Consider the following 21,841-nt stretch of genomic DNA (forward strand, 5'->3'; position numbering starts at 1 on the left):
TCTTGTCAGAAAAAAGTTTGAGTTGGAGTAAAGTTTCCGATCATGGGCACACGAGCTTGCATCAGTTGTGAGAATTGTAATTAGTGTAGCGCGCTTTTTTTTTCTTGGATGTTAGCACTGCGAGAAAGGCTAATAAACATACCCATCGCTCTGTAGTGTTTCTTTACTCTTTCTGTAATGTAATGAGCGCATTGCGAACGTTTATAGGCTGTACGATCGAAGTACCGAATAAAACCGTAACTGCGTATAAGAAAGAATCTAAGGGCTATTCGACACTCGCACAGTTTTACTCATTACCAAGGTACTCATTTCTAAGCGTATCAAAATAAAGTACAATTGTTGCAGTTTTTCGTACACCAACGAAATATTCCGAGACAATATTTCGAAGCCCCCCCCCCTCCCAATGAAGTAAAACATACAGACGACCTGTGTAAGCTGATAATCTGCCTGAGGCTGCAATTGTTACGTCCAGCTCGTTCGAATACGCGTGCTGTCTGGTTCTTCAATAAACTTAGTCAGCGGAAGGTCATCAAACAACCAATCAGAGACACCACTAGGGGCATTGAATTACGCCGCTTCGCTGCTTGTGTCCACAAATGAGTCTTTCTATTATTCATTGGAGGTTACCAAAAATTCAGCGCTGTAAACGAAGCATACGTAAACAGATAACATTCTACCCGTAGCTCAACGAAATCGTTAAATGCTTTAGAGAAGTATGTCTGGTAATTGACAGTTAGAACAAATCATATTTCGCTGGATACTCCCGTTTCGCATATATAAAGTAAGTCTATACTGAATGGTAACGTTTCTTAACTGCGCTAACCCACACGGACAAAGAAGCAGACAAGACGTGCGCAGACTCGCAACTGAGTGTTTAATGGGTGCATGTAAACCAACTAGCCCGACTTGGAGTTCTATAACTGAAGTTGACGTCAGCAATTGTCAGTAGAATATTCTTTTCCCCATTTGAACTATGTGTGCCTGCCTTCCTATCACACGTTGCCGCAGTGATGAACACATGAGCATGCGTTGACTGAGGTAGCCTAAAATACTCACTTTATTGCGACACTCTAACAAGTAGCAATGACACCTAAAAAGCGAGCACTACGCTCTTTGGTTTGTTACTAAGTGAACTTTCGTTTGAAAAGCGGCTGTTTTTAGAATAGCTGCAGCGAGCAATATCAAGCGCTCATTCTGCGGCTGAAGTTTATAAAAAAATACTCACGCGTGCATTGAACAGCTCATGAAATTCTTCGCCTTTCTTGGTCTCCTGCATGTGACACCGCTGACAATAAAGACGCAAAAGCTGTTACTTTTTTCATAAGAGCGATCCTCTCGGGGTTTCAAGCAGCAAGCAAACGTCCGTGCTCTTTCACGCCCGCGTGTTAAAGCCTGCTCAGACCTGATATGTTGAATGGGGACATCGGCTCAAGTGCGGGCACTGAGAACAAAGCTTACTGTCTCCGTCAACCTCTTCGCTTAATTTAATGACGGTCAGGTTTCAACACAATTGCTGAGCTGCAATGCAGGTCTACACATAGCAGTGTACGAAGTTTAACCTCTGCAACTATACTGTCAATAAAATCTCTCTCTCAATGAATCAGATTCGCAAGCCTCTTTTATTTGTGCAGGCAGAATATGCTAACAGATATCGCCAACATTCTCGGTTAACGACAGTGTTCAGAGCTTCACTTGGGCCTCATTCTCCATCGCGTGGCAGTCGTTATCGAAGACAAGTCATCTGCCTCCGGCTACATGTTTCTTTCTGGCCTTCGTCAGTAAAAACGATGACCACATTGGCATGCTGCACTGATAGAAATCGAGCCCTTGGAAAGCTCTCCGCTTCTGACGTCACGCCCAACACGGTAAACTCATTTTTCCTACTCAGCTCCTTTCTCCGTAGCATATAAAATCTTCTCTGCCGAGAACGAAAGCCTTTCACCGGATTTCTAAACATAAACAAGTCGATTGCAGTAGAAGACGCACGTGCTGTATTCGTCAGCGCGCTGTGGTGAAAGCATTGTCGTCTTTGGGTTGATTATCCGCATCCCAAATACGTAAAAAGTAATGTGTGGTGCTAGAAATGTTCTACGAGAACCACGATAAACCAACGCATTCCGCCAACTCACAAATTGATAACTGTATTTGGCAGTTGAGGATACCCAAATCTAAGAGATATACGGGTTTGTTTTTCAATTGTCCTGTAGGTTTTTTTTGTACAAAAATAATATTCTTTCAGCACCCAGGACTCAAGTCACACAAAAATTGGCGATAATAAACACAAATTTCCGGATGTGTGTTCAGAAAAAGCTCATGTAACGTTTCTGCTTTCGAAGGCGCTCACGAATGCCGAACGGTAGCAGTAACCTGTCGCTCTGCAGCCTCAACAGCAGCGATCAGGTCGCAGGGAGAAACAGAGCCGCGTAGCGAATAACAAAATGTTAAATTATTCGCCGAGTTCATGGAATCCTCGAAGCTTGAGCTGAAGGCTTCATGCTGAGTGCTAAACTGTTCGACGCACGTCATTCTATTATGAGTTCTTGGTGCGTATTTATCTAATAACTCTCGTCGAATGAATCGAATTGTGACCGTGCATGTTTTCGATAGCGACGCGTCTAAGCTCGCTAGGGTTCAGAGAGAATCACTCTGAAGAGGAAGTCCCTCCTCCCCAATGCTGCTCTGTGTTGAACGATGTGGTGATTTCTTTTTTTTTTTGTAAATCCGCGCCCGTTTCTTTTCCCATCTGTTCGCAGCCAAAACTATCTTCCTAAGGATCCGATATTCATTGATTCTGTGAGAATTGCTAAACTTATTAGTAATCTTAAGGGTTCATCGTCATGTGGCTGTGATTAAATTACGTCAAAAATACTGAAAATGATGTAAGCGTACTCCTCTGTTATCCTGTCCAATATTGTTGCTCATTCTTTAGAGTGCTCCACAATTCCCGGTGATTGGAAGGTAGGGAAGGTGTATCCCTTTCCATAAGTCAGGTAATGTACATCTTCCAGATAATTACAGACCCGTATCACTTACAAGCATCCACTTAAGCTTCTTGAGCACGTTATTTATTCTCATTTATTTGAATTTCTAGAAGACAGCTATTTCGTCACTAACTGCTAGCATGGTTTCAGGAAAATGTTTTCCTGTGAAACGTAGCTATTATCGTTTATTAATGATCTCTTTATACATAGTGACACCGGCTCTGACATTGGTTGGGTATTCTTGGATTTCGCTAAAGCTTTTAACGGGGTGGCGCATGACTTACTTCTTAAATAAGCAACCTTAACATAAACATCAAGGTATTCCACTGGATTAAAGATGTTCATTCTGACCACACCCAGTTTGTCATTGCTAAATGTTCTTCAGACACTTTCTTCTTTCTCATCCGGCGTTCCACAAGGATCTGTGTAGGGACCCTTGCTCTTTCTCATTTACATTAACGACCTCCCTGACTCTATCACGTTTTCATCACTAAAGCTTTTTTCCGACGATTGCGTCCTCTATAAAATACTAGCCAAACCATCTGATCAGCAGAAGCTTTCAGAAGATCTTAACCAATTGTCCTCATGGTGCAATAAATACATGATGCGTCTAAACACCAGGAAAGGCAAAAGCAAGCGACTAACTAGACGGGGCCACACTACTGGCAGCGCATTTATTTTCTTGGCGGTATACTACTAGATCCTGTGACCTCTTACAAGTACCTCGGCATCCACATCAGTTGCGATCTTTCTTGGCGCATACATATTGAGTATGTTACTAACAACGCGAACCGCATGCTGGCGCTACTTACGCAGTAATTTTTCACGATCACCTTCGACAATAAAGCTATGTATATATATATGTATATATATATATATATATATATATATAGAGAGAGAGAGAGAACGAGAACAAAGGGAACCGAGGGGCCCGATTTTATTAATCATATCATAAGAAGCCAACAAACATTAACACCAAGGACAACATAGAGGAAAATTACTTGTACTTTACTAATTGAATCAAAGAAATCATAAATTAATGGAAAATCAAAATGGATGAAAAAACAACTGTCCGTAGGTGGGGAACGAACCCACGTCTTCGCATTACGCGTGCGATGCTCTCACCATTGAGCTACCGCGGAACCGTTTTCCCATCCACTTCCTTGTGTATTTATGCTTTACAACTAGAAATAATCCTGGGAGTGTTAGCCGGCGCCACCACTCCAAACCTAGGGGCGGATGTGGAACATCCTTTCTGCCGCAGGCGTCACGAGCACGTGATTTTTTTGGGTGATGGCAACTGGTCAATACACCCACATATGCTACCTGAAGGCATCAATGTTGCCGGATTCGAGACCCTCGTTATGTATTGAACGAGAACAAAGGGAACCGAGGGGCCCGATTTTTATTGATCATATCATAAGAAGCCAACAAACATTAACACCAAGGACCACATAGAAGAAAATTACTTGTACTTTACTAATTGAATCAAATAAATCATAAATTAATGGAAAATCAAAATGGATGAAAAAACAACTGTCCGCAGGTGGGGAACGAACAATATATATATATATATATATATATTGTAATGAAGCACAGGCGCCCCTGGGTATTTGCCGACTGAAGAGGAAGACGAAGGAACGTGCCGTGATCGCGAGAGAACCCCGTGCTACAAACAGCCCTTGCAGTGCCTACCTGTACATAGCGTTCTTACAACGTTATTGATGACAATAAACCTCGTCGCTTTTGGTGGAGGTTGCTGAGATCCTTCGCCTCGTCCTGGAACTCCGCACTCGAACCCTGCCAACACCAACACGATCGCCCTGCACTATGCCTGATCCAGATACTTCGTTGCCTGCACCAGCGGCTGCCACTGTCGTCTGCGCCGGCGTCCCTCTTCATCGCGATCCACCCATTTTCAGTGGGACCACCGAACACGACGTGGAAGCCTGGCTCTCATCGTACGAACGTGTAAGTGCCCATAACAAATGGGACGACCAGTCTAAGCTGTCCTATGTGTCTTTCTACCTCGCCGACGTAGCCAAACTGCGGTTCTTCAACCACGAATCACACTTTTCAATCTGGTCAGCATTTACGACCATTTTTGCCGAAGCGTTTGATCGCCCCACTGTGCGTAAGCTACGCGCTGAACAGCGTCTGCGCCAGCGCGCACAGCAGCCTGGAGAGACATTCACCAGCTACATCGAGGATGTTCTCGATTTGTGCAAGCGGGTAAATCCCACCATGTCAGAGGATGACAAGATTAAGCATATCCTCAAGGCATAGAGGACGGCGCATTCCAGATGCCACTGGCAAAAAGCCCGATGAGCGTATCCGTCCTTACTAACTTATGTCAGAGCTTTGACGAGCTGCGCCGCCAACGTTCCATCGCTTGCCAAAACATTCAGCACGCCAATTCCGTCTCGAGCATTGCGGTTTCTGCCGACCTTGTGCCCAACTCGACACTATCGCAACATATAAAAGCTTTTATTCGTGAAGAGGAGTCCAGGCAGCTATCGCTGCTGCCTCACAGCGATTCACCTTCGGCAGCTTTCACTCCCACGCTACAGCAAGCCATCCGGAATCAGATATCGGAAGCGCTTCCTGCAGCTCCTACAACCTCCCCACCTATGAGTGTGCCGCTGCCATATGCCTACTTTCCCACTCACCCTACGTCGCTGCCGCTCAGTTACGCAGCCGTGGTTGCACGGCCTCCTCCGCCGCCAGCTTCCTTTTCATCGCCCATGCATCCGGCTTCATTTCGAGTTGTCCGACCGTCACCGCAGTTTTTTCGTGTAACCTCGACGTGGCGCACTGAAGACAACCGGCATATCTGCTTCGCCTGCGGCATTGCTGGCCATGTGACGCGCTTCTGTCGCCGCCGCGCCCCAACAACCCCTACCACCTTTGAAACGCCCACCTACGCACCACAATACGCCGCCGCGTATCCATTTTCACTGAAACGTCTTGAAACTGATCGCCGATCAGAAACTCGTCGTTCCCCTTCCCCTCGTCGGCGTTCGATTTCGCCCCTGCGTCGTCGAGGTCCCACTGCAGCGGGAAACTGACTGGTGCAGTTCCTGAGGCAAGAACTGCTAATACGTCGACGTTCTCAAGACCTCCATCTTCGCCGCAAAATGTTATTACCGTTTTTGTAGAGGGAGTACCCGCAGTTGCGCTAGTCGATACCGGAGCCGCCGTTTTCGTCATTCACGAGAACCTTCGTCGCAAACTCCGAAAAGTGACTACAGCTCCCTCTGGCCTGGTGCTCGCCACAGCGAGCGCACAGCGAATTCACCCTTTAGCTCTATGCACGGCCCGTGTTGTCATCAACGAAGTTCTGTATATAATCGAGTGTTTCGTGCTACCATCGGGCTCTCACGACCTCATCCTTGGTTGGGATTTTCTGTCACGTCATCATGCTGTCATTGACTGTTCGCGTGCAGAAGTTTCGCTTTTACCACTATGTGAATCACTGCTAACCGGCTCTCCTCGCGTTGCCGATAAACTCATTGTTCATGCTGGCACAACCATATATACCCCCTGAGTCGTCGATGGCTGTTGTCCTGTCGTCTGCTGCCGACTCTGACGCCACTGTAGTGTTCACGCCGTCCGATGTGTTTGCTCAGCGCATGGGCATCGTTCTTCCGTTTGCCTTACTATACTATAACATCTGGGTCAACTGTTATGCTGGTCACCAACTACTACCAGTACCCGATCAGCCTACTGCGTGGAGAGACCCTAGGATACTTGCAGGCGGTCGACTACGTTGACGATCTCGATGTTGCTACCGACTCCCACCGTTGTTACGTTGACGCCATCGCTTCTGTCTCAGACGCATCGTCTTCAGTGTGTTTTGACAACGCCATCAACCCTGCTTTTTCCCCATCTCATCGCCGCCAACTTCTCGCTCTCCTTCACAAGTTTATTTCTTCTTTCGACTGCCATCAGACGTCATTGGGCCGTGCCACCGGCGTTTCTCACACCATCGACACCGGTTCCCAATCCCCCTTGCGACAGCGCCCTTATCGTGTATCGGCCAAAGAGCGACGAGTCATCACAGACATGCTCAACGAGTCATTACGACATGCTCAAACGTGAAGTCATCCGTCCTTCTCAAAGTCCTTGGTCTTCACCTGCCGTGTTGGTAAGAATAAAAAGATGGCTCCATTCGTTTTTGTGTCGACTACAGACGCCTAAACAAGATAACAAGAAAAGAAGTTTATCCACTGCCTCGAATCGATGACGCTCTCGACTGCTTGCAAGGCACAGAATATTTCACTTCCTTGGATCTGCGCTGCGGGTACTGGCAAGTTCCAATGGCTGAACCTGACCGTCCGAAAACCGCATTCGTTATACCCGATGGCCTCTACGAGTTTAACGTCATGCCCTTCGGGTTATGCAATGCTCGTGATACTTTTGAGCGTATGATCGATACCATCCTTCGCGGCCACAAATGGGAGACATGTCTATGTTACCTCGACGACATCGTCGCGGCGACGGTGACCGTGACTGCCGTCGCAAGGACAGTGGCATGCGCTGTTGAGACAGGTATTCTTCAATGGCTCTTGGTCTTTCGCCGAATCTTGGCCTTGGAGAGTCGACGGCAAAACCCTAAAGTCCAAGGCGGCGATACGGGCATTCACGGTATCCATGTCCGGCTTCGCCTTAGTGATAGCACAGCGGTCGCCTCTCCGGTGTGCGCCAGATGTCCGATTTTCTTTGAAGCGGTTGGCGGTTCTCCAAGTGCTGCATCGGTTCAACTGATGGAAGTGTATCGTGAGGCGTGGGGCGCACGAAGTGCGGAGAAGCAGGAATATACCGGCTCGCAGCTTCCGCGTATGATGCGCGCCGAAGCTCCGTCAGCACAGGTGGTGTGACCTCACTGGCAAACGGACTTGTAGAGCATGCTGTACCTCGTTCCTGATGAGGCTGGATATGGATCCCGCAGTAGGTTGAGGCGGGCAGTGAATTCTTTGCAGCTCGTAGCGTACCACTGATCGGATGAGGTCGCAGAGGGAGTCGATGTTGATGCTACCTCCGGCAGCTCCGATCTGATCCATCGATGACGCGACGCTGATTTACCGGTAGTACACTGCTGACCGCTGCTGAAGCACTTTTTCCATTGTCGTGGCTTCCGTTAAGAACTCGGCCACAGTCGTCAGGGGACCGCGAACGAGGCCAGCGAAAAGCTGCTCCTTAACCCCTTGCCTTAAGTGGCGGAGCTTCCTATCTTCTGCCATGTCCGGGTCAGCTCGACGAAAGAGGCGCGTCATGTCCTCAAAGTACATCATCAGGCTTTCGTTCGGAACTTCGATGCGCGACTGAATGGCCCGCTCGGCGCATTCACAACGATGAGCATTGGCGTAACTTGCTCGCAGATGACGGCAAAAGTCGCTCCACAACGAGAAGGGTTCGCGGTTCTCGTACCAGGTACGAGCGCCATCCACCAGGCTCAAGTACACATTCTTCGGCTTGTTCGCATCGGTCCACCCATTGAAATCAGCGACGCGTTCGAACTGAGCCAACTTCGACGTCCTCAAGGATGGAACCATGAAAGACTTTTGGAACTTTCTGTAGCGTATAGTGAGCAGCAGTAGTAGTGCCTTCCATACCGCTTTGGTGTGTCACTGAGGTCGTCTCGGGAAGAGGTCTAGGCTCGGGGGGCAATCCTCGGACTCTTCAGCTGGCCCGGTGAACAGGTGTTGTCACTGCAGGTACAGGGCTACCAGGAGGCGTGTAGGACATTTGCAGGGACTACCCATCACCTCCACCAGTTTGTCACATGCAACAGAAGGCCTGTATAGCAAGAAGTACTGCACCGGCAGAGACGAGCACCAGCCAAGAAGATGGCTGACCCCAAAAACGAAAACTTCTTCTCTCGTTGCCTGAATACTGGTTAGCGCTCGCCACAGCTCGTGACCTGGTGGCAATATGTTAAATGTTTCACATTTCTGGTTGCAAGCGGTGCTTTGTTTCAACGCATGTAACTTTCACTTCGTTCGCGCTTTTCTATTCACAGGAAATACCCTGACCTTCCTAAACTGCTTTATAATTCTTGGAGTGCACCATCTTTTGCGACGCTTCGTTGTCCTTGTTTCTAATTGCAGCCGTCAGAGCGTAATCTAAAATTTGTGGTGCTTTTTTGCGAGACAGACGCGAAGAATTGATTTCATCTATTTTCATTCCTCGGCAATTGATGCTGTTAACGGCGAAAAGTGTGGTTGCACGACTGCTGGGTTGCTAACACTTGAATATACGGTGGATGTCCCTGTCACGCTCGTGGGACGAGATGCAGGCAAACGTGAAACTTTGAGGAGCAATACAATTGAGAGAGTTGCAATGGGGCATTGTTGGCCCTAGCATGTGTTTATTGCAGAATTCATGCTTTCAGGACATGAGCAAATATTGTCGAGTGAGACATATAGGTCGTGTTTTTTTGCAGGCGTTCTCAGAAAGCAGGCGAGTGACACTTTGTCAATTCGGGTTCAGGAAAGTACGGTCTTCGGGCTTTATGCTTGACAAAACTCACACTGTGTGCGTCTTGCTTAAAGCCATTGAAATCTACTTGGTAAGTATGTTCTTGCACAAGCCGTTGTAATAGGTCGTGATGACATTTCCGTTCGGTACACGTTCAACGTAAGCTTTAAGGCACTCTTTATATGGGCTCACAGCAGACGAATTCCAGAGGCGCAGTTCATAGAATTCACCTAAACCAGAAAGGAAAAACATCTGTAAATCCGCGTAGTTTGGGAAGTTTACCTCTTGCGCGTCAGCAGCAAAATCGCTTCCTGAAACAGAGAAGCTACGGTCGCTATCATTGCAGCAAAGAAAAAAATGAAATATAAAAGTGCAATGAATTGTAAATTAGGCCTTCAAAATTTGATGTATACCAAGAAGAGAATCAGGGTAACGGGACAAAGCTGTGAAAATGGGAGCTTGACTAAGCTTCGGCGTGTTCTCATCGTAGAAGTAAAATGTTTCTCAAAGTATAGTAAGAAAGATTATTGTTGAAAGCCCATAAAGTGGAACAACCGACTAATTTGCTAGGGCATATTGCCGGACCTGTTGGTTTGGATTCATAATGGACATGGAGCAGTACAACACGACAGGGACCAAGTTAAGAAGACACATACACAGCGCTAACTTTCACGCGGTTTTATTTTATCGCACGTGTTATTTATACAATGACAGATCGATAATAAAACCAAGGAGACAAACGTATAAAGATACAGTACAAAGCCCACACGTGTCACCGCTGGGAACAAATCGCACCTGCTCATCTCTAGGCGAAGATTCTAGAAGCATCTTTTCTTACTCTGATATGGCCAAAGATGGAAAGCGCAAACATTTCTCTTTCGTTTTGTCGATTTCATATTGTTCAATTATCTACCGTGTCATTCTGCCTTGGGCCCTCCTTAGAATGGCCGTGTTTGTAAAGGTCGACTGGGACGCCACCGCAATTCCGGCAGTGGATTCCTAGATAGCCTGATAACGCTTTTTTGATGTTGTACTAGTGCTCTTTAAATCTCGGGTTAAGGTACGGGCCTGTTTGTCCTGTGTACAATCGCTTACATGACCAAGGCACAGAATATATAACGCCTTGATGCAATGCACGTGCTTTTCGCGATGCTTTATGGCACAATCTGGCTTCTCTCTCCATTTTTGCAAAGCGCTTGCAAGGCTTCGGGGCTGAAAAAACTACGCCAACGCCGGACTTTCTCGCTATCCTTAGCGATGCGTGTCTTCTTATTATCGGTCCCTGTCGCGTTGCGCTGCTCCGTGTCTACTAAGGACGCAGCTAATACTGACAGGTATTTTGGCCAAGTTCTTATGGTACCTGAAGGTTGTCATTACCAGTGTTCTAGCGTGCTATTAATCCGAAAAAGCCGGGTTTGGTCCAGTAGCAGCGTCTATGCCTCATGTTAGTCTAATTGGCTTAAAAATTATGTTTATTTCCGGATACAAGAAAGTAAAAGCTAGTACACTTTTTGTAATAAAGCGTAGCAGCATCCTGGCAAAAACACATTGTGTATAGGAAGACGATTATGAATGCTTCATTACATTGAATCGCTCTGGAATGACTGCAAGTTGAGCAAGTCGATACTGATCCATTGTAAGCGATGCGGAATAGACCTAGCACCGATCAAACAACACTGCGTCCTTGTAGTTGGCATGCGTCATTTCCACGGTGTAAGAATAAGGAGAGGTGCTGGCACTCTCCCCCCAACGCGCGTGAAAGCGCAGCTCGCTCGCGTCCAGATTATGTTCGGCTTGGTTGCAGCTGGTTCGGCGCCGTCGTAGAGGGCGCTGCGGTATGCGGTCCCAGCCTCGGCGGGAAGGCGCGTGCTTCGCTGCCTTTGTGCGCTTTGTGCTTGCCTGTGCGGCCGTGCTGTTTTGAAGGTACACTTTTTGTTCACGCGCCTTTCATCATCTTGTGCTTGTGTATTGTCGCCACGGGTGGAAGCGCCACGCTCGACCAAGGTGGAAGCGGCCTTCTGAGAGTTTGAAATGGGTAGAAAGTGCTTTGTCACGAACTGCAATTCTGGATACCGAACCTGTGCGGAGCGTGTGCCTCTATTCAAAGCGCCGTCTGACAGCGGTCGTCTAGAGCAGTGGCGCCGTGTAAATCTGAGGGCAGACCGAACTCTAATGCCTACTGACCATTTCTACACCAAGCAATTTTCTCAGGATATGATATCGACGGCATATTACGCAGAGCTCGATAAAATGGTGCTACTTGACGCGCCAAAGAGCCCTGTTCTGTCTGCAGTACAGTTCCCACCTTATTTCCGAACTGTCCAAAGAACCTCACACGGTCAATTAAACCTCGAAAGCCGCTACGAAAGAGAGAACCTCCTGTGTGCCACAAAAACTGCTGTGTGCCACAACAGTCTGTGCAAATTTTGCTGCTTCTATAAGATATATACTGGGTGTCTTAACTATCATGCACCAAGATTTAAAAATATGAAAATGTCACATAGCTGGACTGAACAAGGCGATGTTGTCTGTCGTCTCTTGGAGATACTCAGATTATTTTTGCTTCGTCCCGCCTGATAATTATCTCTTGAAAGATTTCTTTACATAACTATGTGCTTTCTCATCATAGGTTCTAGCCATGAACACCCACTTTGCTCTAGTGCATTGTATATCGCAAGCTTGCGCCGTTTCATTTCTTAAATTATATCGCGCCCACACTGAATTCGCGTGACGATGCTTGAACGGTTTTCTGAGTTTGAATTTTCCGGTGCAGTCACTATTTTCTTCTGATCGAGGGTTAGCACGCGGGCTTACGCTTTAATTTTTTTATGATTGTATGCATGACTAGATCGGCCGCAACAAAATGTGCGCGCGAGTGGAATGTGAGTGGGCGTTGAGTGCTGCCCGATCGATCCGTGTTCACGTCATTCACGCCCTGAACAATATACATTCATTTTAACAAAGCATTCAGCCTGGTACACTTATCACCTTAATCTGAAATAACGAATTTCTTTCGCGGTTTGAGTTTTACTGGCACCACTATGAACGAAAAATTAGCGGATGCAGAGGAATGCCAAGCCGCCGGCGCCGCTAAGCTGGGACCGCTGGCCGCGGCGCCATCTAACTGCTCGCCGCAGAGCTACTCGGTGCGCCCGCGCGCGGCCGAACATAATCTGGACGCTCGCTCGCGCGTGGTGTCAACACCTAAATATTCTTCCACCGCGGTCATTTCTTTGCGCATTCTTTAGGATAAACACTTCATCGTTTTGCCAATGAGTGACCTCACGTTAAACAAAGCGGACATACATGTTAAATATGCATTTTACAATATTAAGTAGCTGTTATTTGTAATCCCACTCTACCTTTAGCATCACAGCAATGTGGTTCGAACAATTGCGACCAAGTCACTCACAATATGTAAAGACGAAAACCAGTGTATATGTTTCATAAGTAAGGTACATGACAATTATTAAAATCCTCAAGGAAGCGAACTGACATAATGGCGCTTAGTGGGTGCCTAGAGAAATGGCTCAGATTTTCAAAAATATACAGGAATAATTGAATAATACTGCAGGGGTAGATTTTTCAGAGGTAATAAAATATCAATATCTCAATAGCTGTATTGATGCAGCCTTGTTTGACATTCTGAAATGAAATTCTATTTGTTGGGAGTCATCGCAACATTGCTTTATAGATGTTCTGATCATCAAAATGAGAAATTAAGCTAGAGATTGGCAGTAAATATTATTTGTGCATGCTTTGCATTTGGTGCTGCATTGTTCATTTTCCATAAAAACTCTACTGAACGCTGAGAGATATGAGTACCACCCCAGACTTATCCACATAATTTACACTATGGAAAAAATGTGTCATTATAGGCAGCTACATAGTAGATGTTTTCTTAAGACACAACGTTTGGAGGAACAATATGTCCATGGTTTATACATTACGTTCATACAATCATCACAGTGCTGAAGTTGGATCATTCTAATTGACGTTCAGTGAATTTTATTTAGACAATAATTATAGGAAACTCAGAGGAACTTTCTATCTATTTCATTGCCGTGGGTGTCCGTGTGAGGTTCTGTGATAATCATCCTCTCACACCCTTCGAGGGGTATGCAGAGGGTGCGAAGAAACGCGGGCGAACGTGAACCGTGAAAGATTGTCGCTTGAAGGGTCTCGTCTTTCCGCTCGTACTGGGTTTGCGCGGTAACGTGACCAAGCGAGTGCTAAGATAGGGAACGGATAAAACTCGGCCGCTGCTTGGGGTAGCCTGGGTGAACGCTGCTCCACTATCTTAAAGACAGTTCTGCAGTGGAGGCTTCGTGTACTCTAGCTCTCACGTGTTTAATGGTGGAGGTCGGGTTACCATGCTTCTGATACGCATTGAAGCTTTTCCGCGCCGCTGCTGGCGCTCTTCATCACGCCAGCGTTGTTACAGTGAGTGTCGGCGGCAATCGAGGGACATCTGTTCATGCTTGCCATGATGCACGTGACACTGCGCTCATTCCTATAATTGCTAAGTGGCTATAGTCTTTGGTAAATATTGCTAATGCACAAAGGACGCAAAACTTAACGTCGAAATATTAACCATTTTAGGGATTTTTTGTCTTCATCAGGTTTTTGTGCATGCAATACATACGTGCGACTGCGTGTGGCTTTAAATAATTAATGGTGTGAGTGAATTGCGGAATGTCTTTGATGTTTAAACATATCTCCAGTGCATGCAGGGTAAAGTTTCTGTTACGATTTAAATCGTGGAACTAGATTGTTTCGCTTATAGTTTCGAATATTGAAAAACATTCCTTACTTGATATCTGAACTCCGTGACTTATACTTCTTACGTTAAAAACGTCCGCACTCCCTTCCATGGCTTTGGTAGAGTAGACGCTCTTCAAACAAGTTTTCGTCTTTATAAAAGAAGCAAAATTCATTGAAACGTTTTTGAAAAGTATGTTGTCGGCAAAATGACAAATTTCTGCAGTGCTTAACGTACTGCATGCTCAACTATTAATCAACTAGCCCTCATCAAGTTTTTACTACTAACGTACTGTTTCGCTACTGACTGACAGCATGCAGTGGGGTTGCTAAAGCTATACTTTTACACCAATATCCCAGGTACCCTCTTAACCTACATGACGTTTAATGGTACCAATATTGCCTGCATTGGCACAATCTGACTGTTCACTTATAATATACAGTTGCTTCAGTGATGACTATCCCTCATCAATATATTTATCAGGATTTCAATGCCAATTATGCTACTTGCAGGCAAGGGTTGCAACAATGGCAGTCTCAATAACACTTATTTATGAAACGTTCTACTTTGAGTTAAGTTCTCGATAAACTACTTTAAATGTCAAGTCAGGGTTCACAGGCCACGGTTGCTTTGAGGGTTTGGCGTTGCGCTGCTAAGCACGAGGTTGCGGGATCGAATCCCGGCAGCGACGGCCACGTTTTGATGGACGCGAAATGCAAGAATGCCCCTGTAGCTTGCAAAGAGCGCACGTGGAAAAACCCCGTGAAGTCAAAAATAATCCGGCGTCCCCCACTATGGCTTGCTTTACAATCAGATCGTTTTTTGGGCACGTAATTTTCCAGAATTTATTTTTTAACGCTACAGCACCGATACCCATCGCAGGTTTGCAGCTGTTACCGAGCTTTTAACAAGTCGGGTTTTAAAACTTATCAAAAGCTATTATTTAACGCACACTTGTGCTTGATGATCCGCATCATTTCCAGCTCTAAATCGAAGTTCTGTGCTGGAGGGGCGAGTGCAAATATGTCCTGAAGTTACATCAGATAGCAAAAAAGGGCGCCAGGAAACAAAAAAAGTCACAGGCCTGCGCGGCACATGCAACACAGTCACAGCGTAAGCTAGTGGAGCGACATAAGAGTCGTTACATTACGAGAGACATTACGAACACAGCAATGAAAGATACAGAAGTCGCAGAAGAATTGTAATGTTTACCCAATACTATTTCAAAGAATCGTGTTTTCTTATTACTGATGACTCAAAACTCGATCCGAGAGCGATGCAAATGATATGAGCACGCGTTATGAACAAACGATTTTCATGGCCCGGATTGACGGGGTGAATTCGGGGATACGCATGCCGCTTGTCAGGATATGTTGAACGTGTTGTGGTTATCGATTCGCGGTGATAAACGAGTGAACACCAATGCACATGTGTAACCGGGTGCCACTTGTTTCGAATGGGCGTGGGCGCTACGTTAAGTGTTCAGTGTGTTTTGAGGCTGCCCGTTGGCATGCCGAAATAAAGGACTTGAAATGCATGTCTGTTCTGAGGTTGCAACTTCTTCTTCTTTCTGGGCTTTTACGTGCCAAAACCCGTTCTGAATCTGAGGCACGCCGTTGTGGAGGGCTCCGGATTAAGAAGATACAACATGACTGGCGATGAGGGCGGGATCCCAACAGAAGCCTCCAAGACAGAAGCTACCAGGGGCGCCATGCTCGGAAAGATTCCAGAGTTCGTTCCGGACGCCGGGAACTATGACGTCTTCTTCGAACCTTTCGAGTGTCTCATCGCTGCAAACGACATCGCAGAGGACAGGAAGTTGCAAGTGCTCTTGATGTCCATCGGGGAGAAAGCATACGTCACGCTTAGGAGCCTTCTTCTGCCGAAGACCCTTACGCAAGAGACGTGTGACGTCAACGCCACGCTGAAAAAGCACTACACCCAGAACAACTTGGTGGTCGCAGAAACGTATCGTTTAAACCAAATGAAATAAGAGCCACACGAAAACATCAGCGACTTCAAAGTAGGACTCAAGAAATTGGCAGCAACATGTGAATTTCGTACATTTCTGGAGCAAGCCCTTAGAGATCCTCTCATCGCTGGACTATGTTCTGACGCTGTACGCTGGCGGCTTCTGGTTACGCCTGGCGCCAAACTAACTTGGAACACCACCTGCAGTATTGTAGCAGCCATGTAAGACAACAGTCGAGAGCGACGTTCACTGGCACAAGGAAACAATGTCGCAGCGGCAAACATCTAGTGCGGACTACGCCAGGACTGCCACTACGAAAACTGGCGCAAATGCGGCGTCAACAGCCGTTCCACTAGAGACTTATATCTGCCATCGCTACGGTGGGCGATGGCCCCTTCATGTTGCCCTTTCATGAACAGCCGATGTCTTAAATATCAGAATAAAGGACACGTAGCCAAAATGTGCATTTCGTAGAGAATGGTGCAGCGTATGATGAATTGTTAACTCTGTGCCACAGAGATGGAAGGACTAGCACGCCAGCCATTGTAGTACATTTGCTGGTAAACGGAAAAGATATTCCGATCGAGCTTGATACAGGCGCAGCTGTACCAGTAATGTGTGAAGAAGACTGCTTAAAGCGGTTTCCTGACGAAAGTTTCAGGGAAACAGATGTAAGACTAGTTACAATAGAACGCCTGTCATGGTCAAGGTATCGCGGATGTCGATGTAAACTACCATAACCAGCACGTTCGTTTGCCACTAGTGATTGCTAGGGGTACCACAGGTGGCCAAATGTCAACATTGTTAGGTCGGGAGTGGCTAACAAAAATAAAACTCAACTGACCGTATGTAGTAGGGGTAAAGAACAAATCACTGATAAATACCGTGAGGTACTTCAACCAGGATACGGTGCGATCAAAGCGTTTAGAGCTAGCATTGTTCTTAAGGAAGGCGGTACTCTCGTTTTTTAACAGCGAAGCTTTTCTAGCTAACCGAGAGACGCTGGCGTCGCCATCGTGAGCAGTGGCACCTCGCGACGGATCCGCCAATTTTCCGCCCTCGTGCCGGTTTTTGTCGCCCTATCCAGGTAGTTTCTTGTGGGAGAAGCAAGCCGTCGGAATCATTTCGATACCAATCTTATCCCGATACTAGCCCGGAGTTGCCCAGGAGAGTTTTCGGAATCCCTTGATCACGCCGTGCGCCGAGCTAGGCCGGATAGGCCTAGCTCGTCCTTCCAGTCTCTTCAAGCGACGGTCGATACCCTTGAAACTGCCATGCTCGCAACCATCCGAGCCAAGCCACCCCTCCACGCCCACACCACCTCCTGTCCGCCGTCCGAACCTCGCAAGCACCGGCCGAGGCGACACCGCTTCGTCGTGACCGTTTGGGAGTGGAACTGCCGTGGTTTTCGCCCCAAGCGTAACCACGTCCTTCTACACCTTCAACAACTGGACCCCTCGGCCTCTCGAGACAACATCGCACTACAGGAGACTCACGCCACCGTTTCCCTCTCGGGTTAGGTCGCCCACGACCAAGTTGCTCATCGCCTTCTGCCCCATCCCGTCACGGCCGTCCTCACGCGGCGGACGCTCATGGTCAATCGAGCCGATCTACCCTTCCCTACGGTCCACCACGTCTTTCTCGAGGTCCTACCTCAACGGCGTGAAGACCCCCCTCTCTTTATTCTCAACGTTTACACCCCCCCCCCACGTGTCATCAAAAGCTTGTCTCTCCTTACACACCCCACGTGTCACCCCACGGCCGATGGCCCCGGCACGAGGCTGTGCAGCTCGCACATGACCTCCACATCTCCCTGCTCATCGACCCCACGCAACCCATTCTCATCGGCAACAGCGTGGGCCGCAACAGCACACCGGATCTCAGCTTCTGCCGTTACGTGCTCGATGCGCGCTGGTCCAATACGCATCAGTCCCTGGGCAGCGAACATTACCTCCTCGCCATACAAGTCTGCACGTCTCCGTGCAAGCCGCGCCTGCCCACGACTCGCTATACGGATTGGGACGCCTTCCGAGTACGCCAGCTGCACTCCGCCGCTCCCGAAATCGAGGACCTTTCGACGTGGACCGACCAGCTAGTGGCTGATCTCGACGGGGTCACCGCCTCGATCCCCACCACCGAGGACCATCCGGCAATTGACTCCCGCCTCGCCCACCTGTGGGCCGCTCGCACGGGCCTGGTTAAACGTTGGCATAAACGACGTCACAACCGTCGCCTGCGCCGTCACATCGCATACGTCGATCGCGAGATCTAGCATACACTACCGCGCTCGCCTGCCACCAGTGGGAGCAGCTCTGCTCGGGGCTCTCCCGTCAGTTGGGCTGCAATAAATCGGGTCACCTCCTCCGCCACCTCCCAGATTGCAACGCGTGGTCCGGGCCTACCCCGGCGACACTCCGTCACTGATAGCAGACCTGGCCACCAAGTACCTCCAGCCGGCGCCTCCGGGCACCTCTTCTCCTCCTCTCGCGCCATACTCCGGGGACCCCAACCCCGAACTGGAAACTGGACACAAAAGGCATTCCAACTTGCGCCTGCGAATTTCCTAATTTCATCATCCCACCTGGTTTTCGGCCGTCCTCGACTGCGCTTCCCTTATCTTGGTATCCATTCTGTAACCCTAATGGTCCACTGGTTATCCATCCTACGCATTACATGGCCTGCCCAGCTCCATTTCTTCCGCGTAATGTCAACTAGAATATCGTTTATCCCGGTTTGTTCTCTGATCAACACCACTCTCTTCCTGCCTCTTAATGTTACTCCTAAGATTTTTCGTTCCACTGCTCTTTGTGCGGTCCTTAACTTGTTCTCGAGCTTCTTTGTTAACCTCCAAGTTTCTGCCCCATATGTTAGGACCGGTAGAATGCAATGATTGTATACTTTTCTTTTCAACGACAGTGGTAAGCTCCCAGTGAGGATTTGGCAATGCCTGCCGTATGCACTCCAACCCAATTTTATTCTTCTGTAAATTTCTTTCTCGTGATCAGGGTCCCCTGTGAGTAATGACCTAGATAAACGTACTCCTTTACAGACTCTAGAGGCTGACTGGCGATCCTGAATTCTTGTTCCCTTGCCAGGCAATTGAACATTATCTTTGTCTTCTGCATATTCATCTTCAACCCAATTCTTACACTTTCTCGATTAAGGTCCTCAATCATTTGCTGTAATTCCTCTCCATTGTTGCTGAATAGGACAATGTCATCTGCAAACCGAAGGTTGCTGAGATATTCGCCGTCGATCCTCACTCCTAAGCCTTCGCAGTCTAATAGCTTGAATACTTCTTCTAAGCATGCAGTGAATAGCATTGGAGCGATTGTGTCTCCTTGCCTGACCCCTTTCTTGATAGGTAACTTTCTACTTTTCTTGTGGAGAACCAAGGTAGCTGTCGAATCCTTGCAGATATTTGCTAAGATATTAACGTATGCCTCCTGTACTCCTTGATTACGCAATGCCTCTATGACTGCTGGTATCTCTACTGAATCAAATGCATTTTCATAATCTATGAAAGCCATATAGAGAGGTTGATTGTACTCCGAAGATTTCTCGATTACCTGATTGATGACGTGGATATGATCCATCGTAGAATATCCCTTCCTGAAGCCAGCCTGTTCTCTTGGCTGGCTGAAGTCAAGTGTTGCCCTGATTCTATTGGAAATTATCTTGGGGAATATCTTATATAATACTGAAAGCAAGCTAATGGGTCTGTAATTCTTCAATTCTTTAACGTCTCCCTTCTTATGGATAAGTATAATGTTGGCGTTCTTCCAGCTCTCTGGTACAATTGAAGTTGTGAGGCATTGCGTATAAAGGGCCGCAAGCTTTTCAAGCATGATATCTCCTCCATCTTTGATTAAATCTACTGTTATTCCATCTTCTCCAACCACTTTTCTCCTGGTCATGTCTTTCAAGGCCCTTCTAACAAGTGGTGGTGGCGTGGAGCAGAGGTAGAACACCCGACCTCAAATCTGAAGGTCGTAAGTTTGAATCCTGCTCCAGTCCACTACATTTTCAGGCATGAAGTGGTGCCTGACACCGGCAAAAAAAATATTGCCGAGAGCTAGTGGGGCTATACTAGTTCAGGTGAAACCAAACTAGGCAGGCCCACTAAGCTTTATCAAAGTCACCCCCTCACCAGAGCAGGAATTGGCCTCCCTGGTGCAGTATTCGGCCACTACCTCCCTCATGACTCTGACAATTAACCGAAACAATTAACGGGCTTACATTTCGCGCCCGCGCCATGACTCATGCGGATGACGTCACCATTGCACTGGCTGCTACCCACTCTGGTTCCAAAACAATTATCTCCTACTCGCGAGGGGCCAGACGGGCCGATGTGTCAACGTGCGATTAAGGGAACATGCGGCCAACCTACGTTGTGATGGTTTTTCGCACATTTCTCAGCACTGTCAGAAGTGCGGCTGCGCGCCTCAGTTTAACCTCACAAGCATTATTTCAAGGCATCGTGATAAGACGACTCGGGAAGTAATCGAAGCATGGAACATTCAAAATAAAAAACAGTCTTGTATCAGCTGTCCCTCTATTGCGCTACAGGATAAAGAAATCCTGTACCTGAATGGTTAACGTGTTCTGGTTTTTTGGTTCTTTTTGCGTTGTGTGCGGCCACGTGTGTGTATAAATCTGCTCTGTGATGTGGAATAAACCTTAGTTGTGAGTCGGCGCTTGTGTTCGTGTGTTTTTTCGTCTGTCGTCTTCCTTGTTGCGCCGTTCTGAAACCATGCATCCGTACCAACTCGCCCAATTGTCAGTGCTACTCCTTCCTGATTGCCTGAGGCGCACCTAAAGAAGGCTACAGCCCGCGCTGCGAATCGACGTCCAACCGGTGTTGCTACGCTTCCACTAAAATGTATCCCGTCACGCACAAAAGCTCCTTCGCAGCCTGCCCGGTGCACTTCTCGGTTGACGTCAATGACCATAAAATTCATTGCCTTAATTAGCGTCCACATTTTCCTGTTTACTGCAAGCACTGCCCTTTCAATTGCATACCCCTGCCTTTTAACCGCTGGCACCCTGTGCACTGTGAATTGTACTTTGAAACATTCCGCAGGTCGGTGACCGCGCGGCCCTTCGTCCTTGCTGTACGCACTTCGACGTTCGACGTCCACGTCCACGTTCTCAACAATAGCACGCACTTGTTTGCCACCTGTGCGAATTCGGAGGCGACGCTAGATGAGAAAACATCATCGGCACGTGGCCAGATGGCACAGCGTCTCTAGAGGAAGGCAGGGAAGAGATTGATACAACCGCGTCCATTACAGGCATAAGTAGCGGTAGGTAAATACTTTTTGAGCAAGATAAATATATTTAGCAGATCTGTACAAAAATGCTAGAAAGAGAAGAATGGACAGCATACCTGATTATCTCAAACAGGATAGAAAAACATTTGTCACCGCCCCGTTTCAAAGGGGATGTCATTCAATCATCATCGTTATCAAGGTGCGTAGGAGGAGCCCAGTTGCAGTGCACGGCACACATAGGGCGCATTTTGGTGGTGAACAATATGGCGTCAGAACATGGCGTCAATGTGATTCGCAATGACATTTACAGTCATTGAGATTTTGGTTGCGCCGGAATGTTTATTTGTTTTGTTTTTTCTAAGAGCCAACGTGA

The 21,841-nt window shown here is 47.4% G+C and overlaps 2 protein-coding genes across 9 annotated transcripts in view; both read right to left on the bottom strand.

The window, feature by feature from the left end:
- The window catches only part of LOC125946889 (uncharacterized), a 790,862-nt gene that overhangs the window by 202,022 nt on the left and 566,999 nt on the right, over positions 1–21,841 (bottom strand). The window lies entirely within an intron of this gene.
- LOC125946888 (uncharacterized) overlaps positions 9,545–21,841 on the bottom strand; it is a 985,317-nt gene continuing 973,020 nt past the window's right edge. For all 7 annotated transcript variants that reach the window (XM_049671056.1, XM_049671057.1, XM_049671053.1 and 4 more), the window contains one exon: positions 9,545–9,691. In XM_049671056.1, the coding sequence (XP_049527013.1) occupies positions 9,546–9,691 (146 nt within the window). In that variant the 3' untranslated portion in view covers position 9,545. The remainder of the gene's footprint in view (positions 9,692–21,841) is intronic.

This window comes from Dermacentor silvarum, chromosome 7 (assembly GCF_013339745.2).
Source record: "Dermacentor silvarum isolate Dsil-2018 chromosome 7, BIME_Dsil_1.4, whole genome shotgun sequence".
NCBI classification, from domain to species: Eukaryota; Metazoa; Arthropoda; class Arachnida; order Ixodida; family Ixodidae; genus Dermacentor; species Dermacentor silvarum.